This window comes from Marmota marmota, unplaced genomic scaffold (assembly GCF_001458135.2).
Source record: "Marmota marmota marmota unplaced genomic scaffold, marMar, whole genome shotgun sequence".
NCBI lineage: Eukaryota > Metazoa > Chordata > Mammalia > Rodentia > Sciuridae > Marmota > Marmota marmota.
Window position 1 is genome coordinate 10140548 of NW_026000168.1, and position 9371 is coordinate 10149918.

The 9371-nt window shown below is 37.8% G+C and overlaps 1 protein-coding gene and 1 non-coding gene across 11 annotated transcripts in view; one reads left to right on the forward strand and one right to left on the reverse strand.

Annotated features, from left to right (window-relative positions):
• Itpr1 (inositol 1,4,5-trisphosphate receptor type 1) overlaps positions 1–7090 on the forward strand; it is a 389291-nt gene extending 382201 nt beyond the window's left edge. For all 10 annotated transcript variants that reach the window (XM_048787037.1, XM_048787038.1, XM_048787047.1 and 7 more), the window contains one exon: positions 6893–7090. In XM_048787037.1, the coding sequence (XP_048642994.1) occupies positions 6893–7075 (183 nt within the window). In that variant the 3' untranslated portion in view covers positions 7076–7090. The remainder of the gene's footprint in view (positions 1–6892) is intronic.
• On the reverse strand, positions 6895–7101 carry LOC125611763. Its single transcript, XR_007342017.1, has one exon. It is a non-coding gene; the product is annotated as a small nucleolar RNA U3 (small nucleolar RNA).
• Between the last annotated feature and the right edge of the window lie 2270 nt (positions 7102–9371).

A 9371-nucleotide genomic window follows, 5' to 3' on the forward strand; every position in this document is an offset into this window, starting at 1 on the left:
CTTGTCTTGGTTTATGTTCACCCTGAGCACAAGCATACTTGGTGGTACAGAGTGAGCCTTTGATAAATATTTATTGAATAAATGATAAATATAAATATAAATATAAAGAGCTTTCAAGTGTCAAGGAATCAGACTTAATTGCATTTTTAACTATGTTAACCTTGCATCTAAACATTTATTTTGAAGTTAATATTCTAATAAAAAATAATAGCTCTCACTGCCCTAGTTAGTTTCACATTAATGATTTTTACAAGACTCTTTCCCACATAGAAGTATAATGTAAAAATATAATACAGGAGAACTTATTTCCCTTGTATTTATTATTATTTTTTTAAACACTTGGAAGAATTAGATACAAAAGACAAAGATATTTCTTAAGTTCCTTTGCACAAAAATGATGAAAAAACAAGGATCATGGAAAAAGAAATTACACATACTTCTGACTAAATAGTTTCCAGAGCAAAGTAGCTCCTTTGCTACAAGTTAAAAAAATAAATGAATAATAAATCCCTGAATTATAATGGGTCTGGACAGACAAAAAATCCCTGGAAGCCAGGCATGGTGGTACACACCTGTAATCCTAGGGTCTCAGGAGACTGTGGCAGGAGGATCACAAGTTCAAGGCTAGCCTCAGCAATTTAGCAATGCCCTAAGCAAGTTAGCAAGACCCTGTCTCAAATAAAAAATAAAAAGGGCTGGGGATGTGGCTTGGTGGTTCAGTCCCCTGGGTTTAATCCCTGGTGCCAAAAAAAAAAAAAAAAATCCTGATGTAAGAAAATTGAAGTTCCATATTAAGATTCTGAAATATAGAGAGAGCCTTAATTTTTGCATACAAGCTACATGATAATTTTACCATTTTTAACAAAAGTGACCATCTCAAAATTATATGGCCCAATGGCAATCCCTATTGGACAAAACTACAAAATGAAAGGAATTCAGTCTATGATTCCCCTTGTCTATTCTCAGGGATTCCAGTGCCCCACCCATGTGGCAACCTGCTCTGAGCTGTGTCCTAAGGTAGCATTTCATCATCCTGCCCCAACTGAAACCTACCTTATCCCATGCCCAATCCATTAAGCTACCATTATAAACAGAAAATCTAATAAATTAAACCATCATGGTGAGCTAAGGTCGGGGGAGTGTTTATGGGTCAATAGAGTGTCCACTAACCTATGTGTTGACAGTGGCTTTTTTAAGATAACACCTTAATAGGAAGATGTGGCTGCCTGGCTTTCATAGTGGCATAAAGGTAACATGGGAGGAGAAAAAGTTTTCTAAGGGGGTTGGGGTTGTGGCTCAGTGGTAGAGGGCTCACCTAGCATACATGAGGCACTGGGTTGGATCCTCAGCACCACATAAATGTAAAATAATGATATTGTGTCCACCTAAAAAAATTAAGAAGAGGCTGAAGTGCATATGGAACATTAAAAGAGAGGAGGAATGGCAGGAGTTTAGATACATATGTCTGGAACTCTGGAGAGAGATCTGGGCTGGAAAGAACAAACTGGAGGGTGTGGTTACCTGAGTGGTAACTACAGCCACGGAGCACAAGTTCCTAACAGAGATGATCACTCCTCTTCCTTTCCACTGGTGCCCTCTTGGTCTGACTTACTCCCAGGGCCTCCCACTGGGTCACACGAGGCCTGACAGCATCCAGAGCCCTCAGTCCTGCTGTTCACTCCACCCCTACTCCATCCCACCACAGGACCTCCATTCTTCTGGTTCTCCAGCTTTGCAGACAGGATCCTTGCCATCGGGTCTTCAAACTGCCATTCTTTCTGCCTGAAAAGCTCTTCCTCTAGATGTCCACATGTCTGCTGCCTTATCTTTTTTAAGGCTCTATTCAGATATCACCATCTCAAAAAGCCCTATTCTGAGCATATTTCTTTAAACTCTCCCTCTCCCTCAAGCTACCCCCTACTCTATTTTAATAATTTTCTAAATCATTTATGAGCTTCTAGCTTTTATAATAATTTCATGTTGTTATATGTATATTTATACTTTTCTCAAAGAGCAGGCATGATTTTCTTTATCTGTTTTCTACATTAATATATCCTACGGACCTAGAACAGTGCCTGGAAATTAGCAGGATCAAAACAGATCCTCTGGGGGAGGGGGTATGGGATAGGAAGGATAGTAGAATGAATCGGACATTATTACCCTATGTGTATATATGATTATGTGGCTGGTGTAATGCTACATCACGTACAACCAGAAGAATGAGAAGTTAGACCCCACTTCTATATACTGTGTTAAATGCATTCCACTGTCATGTATAACTAATTAGAACAAAGGAAAAAAAAAAGACAGATCAGCTGAATGCTAACTGAAATCTAAGAAAGAATTCTGAGGAACTCTAACAAAGGCATTGGGCAGAATTTCCAAAAGGAGTCAGTAGCGCACACATGTAATCTCAGTGACTCAGGAGGCTAAGGCATGAGGATCACAAGTTCAAGTCCAGCTTGGACAACTTAGCAAGACCCTATCTCAAAGATAAACATTTTTAAAAAGGAGCTGGGGATGTAGCTCAGGGCTTGCCTAGCATGTGGGAGACCCTAGGTTCAATTCCCATTACTGCAAGAAAAAATAAACAAAAAAGGTCAAATGGTAAATATGTTAAGCTTTGTGAGCCATAAAGTCTCTCTCATGACCATTCAATTTAACAAATGTAAGAAACCAACCATAATTACTATATAAATGAATATGAATACCTGAGTTCTAATAATACTTTACTGGCAAAACAAATATATGAAAAAATGTTCAACATCATTAGAAATAAGGGAAATGTAGATCAAAACCACACTGAGGGACTGGGGCTGTGGCTCGGTGGTAGAGCACTGGCCTAGCATGTGTGAGGCCCTGAGTTCAAGACTAAGAACCACACATAAATAAATAAAATAAAGGTCCATTTACAACTAAAATATATGTTTAAAAAAAACACATGGATATTTTATCTCATACCAGTCAGAATGGTAGTCACCAAGAATACAAATAATAATAAATGCTAGAGAGGATATGGAGAAAAAGGAACATTCTTACACTATCGATAGGACTGTAAATTAGTATAACTATTAAGGAAATCAATATGGAGGTTCCTCAAAAGACTAGGCATGGAACTACCACATGACCCAGCTAGACCACTCACTCCTTGGTATTTATCCTGAAGAATTAAAGTCATTGTACTATAGCAATACAGGCATGCCCACGTTTATAACAGTACAATTCACAATAGCTAAATTATGGAACCAACCCAGATGCCATCAGTAGATGAATGGATTAAAAATTGTGGTATATACATACAATGGAGTCCTACTCATCCATTAAAAAGAATGAAATTATGACATTTACCAGTAAATGGATAGAAATGAACAATATCATGCTAAGTGAAAATAGTCAATCAGAAACCCGAAGGTCGAATGTTTTCTCTCACTTGTGGTAGCTAGAGTAAAATGGAGGGAAGGAGAGAACCAATCAAATATAAATAAATATAAATAAATAAATATAAATAAAGAACCAATCAAATATAAATCAGATGAGAAAACTTCAAAGCCCTGCATGCCTAACAAATTCTTTCAGACATGGGTGCTCATGTTTCCCAGCACATTTAAAAGAAAAATGCTGCTGGGAATGGTGGCACACACCGGTAATCCCAGTAACCCAGGAGGCTGGGGCTGGAGGATCACAAATTTGAGGCCAGCCTTAGCAATTTAGTGAGACCCTAAGCAACTTAGCAAGACTCTGTTCAAAATAAAAAATAGAAATGGCTAAGGATGTGCTTCAGTGAATAAGCGCCCCTGGGTTCAATTCCTGGCACAAAACAAAACAAAAACCCTACATCCAAAAGCTGCTTTTTTATTTTATTTTTTTAAACTAGAGAAATTACCACTAAAGTCAGATGATATGGAAAGGATGCCAACTATCTCTCCTCCTACTTAACACCATATTGGACATATCAGCCAAAGCAATTAGACAAGTGGAAGTGATTTGAAGCACAAGAATAAGAAAAGAAGAAGTAAAATTAGCTTTCCTTACCGATGCTATGAGACCATGCATTCAAAACACAAGAGGGTAAATGGTAAGACTAAAACAATAAAATAATTCAATAATAGAGCAGGATATAAAAGTAACAGAAGTCAACAGCCTCATACAAAACATAAACAGAAGGGGTAATAAAAGCAAAAACTACATTTACAACAGGAACAATAAAGACGAAATACTTAGGTACTAATAAAAAAATGTGCAAAGACTACATGAGAAAATCTTTAGATTTCATAAAAAAATGTAAGGGGAGACTTGATGGAAAGATACCCTGTTTTTGGAAAGTAGGACCATCGTAAAGATGTCACTTATCCCTAAATTATAAATTTACTGTAGTTTCAATATGCAAAAGGCACTCTTATGTTTCTATATCTAGAAAAGTTGATTCTAACCTTCAAATACACTGCATTTTAAAAAAATAAAGCACACAAGAATAGGCAGAAAAAGCAAAGAAAGAAAGGCAAAGAGAGGAAAATTAACCTTGATAAACATTAAAACAAACCAATGGTACAGAAAAGACACAGAGACAAACCCACGTAAATACAGTTATCTCACACTAGACAAAGGCGCCAAAACCACACATTGGAGAAAAAGATAGCCTCATCAACAAATGGTGCTGGGAAAACTGGAAAACCATAGGCAGCAAAATGAAACTAAACCCCTCTCTCTCACCACGCACAAAACTCAAAGTGGATCAAGGACCTAGGAATTAGACCAGAAACCCTGTGCCTAATAGAGGCAGATTAGGCCCCGACTTCCTTAACAAGAAAACTAAAGTGCAAGAAATAAAATCATCAATCAATAAATGGGATGGATTCCAACTAAAAAGCTTCTTCTCAGCATAGGAAATAATCAATGAGGTGAAGAAAGAGCCTAGAGAATGGGAGTAAATTTTTGCCACACATATGTCAGATAGAGCCCTTATCTCCAGGATATATAAAGAACTCAAAAAACTTAACATCAACAAAACAAACAACCCAATCAATAAATGGGCTAAGGAGCTGAACAGACACTTCTCAGAAGAAGATATACAATAGATCAACAAGTGCATGAAAAAATGTTCAACATCTCTAGCAATTAGAGAAATGCAAATCAAAACCACTCTAAGATTTCATCTCATTCCAGTCAGAATGACAGTTATCAAGAATACAAACAACAATTAGTGTTGATGAAGATGTAGGGAAAAAGGCACACTCATACATTGCTGGTGGGACTGCAAATTAGTGCAACCAATCTGGAAAGCAGTATGGAGATTCCTTAGAAAACTTAGAATGGAACCATCATTTGACCCAGCTATCCCACTCCTTGGTCTATACTCTAAAGACTTAAAAACAGCATACTACAGTAATGCAGCCACTTCAATGTTTATAGCAGCACAATTCACAATTGTTAAACTGTGGAAGCAACCTAGATGCCTTTCATGATGAATGGATCAAGAAACTATGGTACATATACACAATGGAATATTACTCAGCATTAAAAGAGAATTAAATAGGGCTGGGGTTGTGGCTCAGTGGTAGAGTACTTGCCTCACACGCATGAGGCACTGGATTCGATCCTCAGCACCACATAAAAATAAATAAATAAAATAAAGATATGTGTCCATCTACAACTAAAAAGTATTTTAAAAAGAAGGGAATAAAATTATGGCAGTTGCAGGTAAATGGATGGAGTTGGAGAATATCATGCTAAATGAAATAAGCCAATCTCAAAAAACCAGGGGCCAAATGTTTTCTCCGATAAGTGGATGCTGGTCCATATGGGGGAGGGGGGCATGGGATAAGAGGAAGAACTTTGGATGGGGCAAAGGTAGGGGGAGGGGGCAAAGAGGTAGGAAAGATGTGGAATGAGACAGACATCATTACCCTAGGTACATGTATGATTGCACAAAGGGTGTGAATCTACTTCATGCCAAGTCAGAGAAGTGAAAAATGCTGTCCCATTTGTGTACAATGAATCAAAGAGCTTTATACTGTCATGTATGACTGATTAGAACTAATAAATTCATTTTTAAAAACATTAAAACATATTTTAAAGGCTCTATAATTAAAACTGTGTAGTGCTGAAACATAAATAGACAAGTCTAGTAGGAAAGAATAGGAAGTCCAGAAATAGACCTAAGTGTGCATGGAAATCCAGCATAAGACTATATACTCAGGATAAATTCCCAGAAGTGAGGTTGGGGGCACAAAGGGTAAAAGTAGCTATTTTTAGATGGTATCAAATTCCCCTCCATTGGGACTGTTCTCTCTTGCATTCCCACCAGCAAATGAGAATGTCTGACCCACGGTATATGTTGTCAGGCTTTTGATTTTTTTTTCCCCTATTTAATAGCTACACTGGTATCTTAGTGAAGTTTTAATTTGCTTTCTCTTATTATGAGTGAAGCTTAATAACTTTTAAGTCTTTTATATATTTTTATGTGTTTCTTTTATTAAGATACAGTTTGTACATAATAAAATGTACAGATCTTAAATGTTTGGTTTAATGAATTTTGACAAATACCTCTGTGTAACCACCCTGGAGACAAGATCTAGAACATTTCCACCACTCCAGGAAATCCCAGTATGCTCCTTTCCAGCTCCAGCTGCTCCACAAGCAGACACTTTCTGAGCTCTAATATCACAGGTTAGTTTGACTTGTCCTTGGACTTTGTATAAAGGAACTGTTTGGAGATGTGTAGCTGATTATTTCGTGCGTCCAATTCTTTGGCTCAACGTAATTTTTAGGGCTCACCTATGTCGTGTGTTGAGCATTAGCTCCTTCATTTTTTATTACCAAGGAGAATTCCATTCTGTGCACATAATACAATGCTTGCAAAAATTAATTCTTTCCTTTTTTTCTTTTCCCACAGAGACCACTCAGGCAGCACCCTCCTCTTCTTGCTCCCGAAAAAGGAAGGAAAGAACAATCATCAGTGACAAATGGCAGCTGCAGCAAAGCAACACCAAGAGCAGGCTTCATCCTGGAGAGCGAACACTGCACCCCCTCCTCAGGCTCACTGTGCTCTTTGCATTCTGAGAAACTACTCTGGTAAGGAATGATCCCTGAAGATACAGTCTTCAAAACTGATTTTTATCTTCTTTTATTTTCTTACTGTTGAAGTACTGAACTGCAAATATGGAAAGGGAGAAAAATAGAACGAATCCTGAGGTTTTGGATTAGAATGGTAGCAATCAATACAAATTCATAGTTTCTAACATAGAGTAGCTGTAGATATATCTCTGTGTGTGTGTGTACATATATACATCTATTCCCTAATCCTGTCTTCTGATATAGCTTGGGAGCAGCATCATTCCAACAGTAATGAGCACACCCACCACCTATACCTTGGTGTCTTACTCTGTTTCTGTTGCTATGACAAAAATATTTGAGAGCCAGTAATTTATAAAGAAAAGAGGTTTATTTAGCTCCTGGTTCTGGAGCTGAGAAGTGCAAGAGCATGGTGCTGGTGAGGGCTGTCTGGCTGAATCACAAATGGCAGAGGGTGTCCCATAGTGAGTCAGCACGAGTCTGCTAGCTCAGGTTTCTCTTCCTCTGCTTATAAAGCCATTAATGCCTTCAGGGGGGCTCCACTCCCTGGCCTCATCTAATCCTGAGTACCTCCCAAAAACCTTACCTCCAAATAACATCAGCATGTGGCTTTAGGGATTAGGTTTCCAACACGTGAGATTTTAAAGACACAGAGCACTTGGTATCCAGATACCATTCTCTATGAAAAAGAATCAAGGCTCCCTGAACAAATGTGTAATTCCAGGGTTTGGGATGATGATGGTACCAGGATAAGTCTGGAACATCTTCAGACAGTAAGGACACCTGCAAGAACCAACATGGCTATCTCAAAAGGACAGGGGTGCCAATCTGCAAGGGCCCTTGGCCACATTTTGGTCAATATGAACACCAAAATGAATAGACAGGAATATATTACAGTGTGTTGGGTTATTGTTGCTAATTGTTACTAAAATTGCAAATGTTGGGGAAAGCTTTTTTTAAATAGACTACCAATGAATAAATGCAGAATAAATGATAGAAAATCACCATTTTACAACCACCACAGTAATAACTGATTCAAGCAAAAATCACCATTGGGCAGAAGGTTTGAGACAACAGAATTTTCACAGGATCTCATGCAGATTTCTTATTAATTATACAAGAAAAACGTACTGCGTTATTGGTGGGCTTGGCAAGCACAGTCCTAACCAAGTGATCAAAGCTAACATCTCCAAACGATCATGCACACTGATATCATGTGCCCCCGGGGGAAGCACTGAGGAGTACGGAGCATTCCAGCCAAAGATGTTGGTGCTAATCACAAGGAAAGAATCACTGAGTTCCAAATAAAGGCACATTTGGCAAAACAACTGGAACTTGGGCTCCAAAAATATCAGTGGTATGGAAGACCAAGAGAGAAGAAATAAAGAAATAAGACAACTAAATGCAACCTATGAATAAAAGAGCAGGAGGAAAAAACACATACACCATCAAAGACCTACTGACGTGGGAAAATCTGAGTAGGGGCTATATGTTAGAGAATGATATTACATTATTGTTGAAAACGTTGGCTTTGTTAATTATGTTGTGGGTGTGTGGGAAAATGTCCTTGTTCTTCAAAAATATATGCTGGAGGCAAGGCATAGAAGTATATGCTTGTAACCTAAGAGACTGGGGAGGCTGAGGCAGGAGAATCACAAGTTCAAGGTCAGCCTGGGTGACTCAGCAAGACCCTACCTCAAAAATAAAATAAAAATGGCTGGGGATGTAGCTCAGTGGTCAAGCACTTGCCTAGTATGCATGAAGCCCTGGGTTTAGGGCCCAATCGCAGAGAAAGAAAAAAGGACAGTAAGGACACCTGCAAGAACCAACATGGCTATCTCAAAATACATGCTGGAATATTAAGGGGTGCATTATCATCAGTCCTACAATTAACTCTTAACTGGTTTAGAAAGTAAAATTACTGGGTGCTCCTGAGCCTGACCTCAGAGATGTAAGTGCGCCATTTAATTTTGAAATACTTGATGTGGGGGTGGGTTCTATAATCTTAAGGTGATTGACTTCAAATGTAATAAATCATGCAGGAAACACTGCATGACTTCAAATTTAAAAAAAGTAATGGAAATGTTTTTTATATTGTTTGGTGATGCATAGCTGATTTTATATTGATTGTATTGTTTGTATACATATAAAAATGGATCAAACAGCATATTTCAAATATGTGCATTTTTTTGTATTTTAATTTTACCTCAATAAAGCTATGGGGGAAAGTTTTCTTTTAAAAAAAAGTAAATATGTGTTTTGTGTATTTCTTCATATATATGTATACATATATATGCATA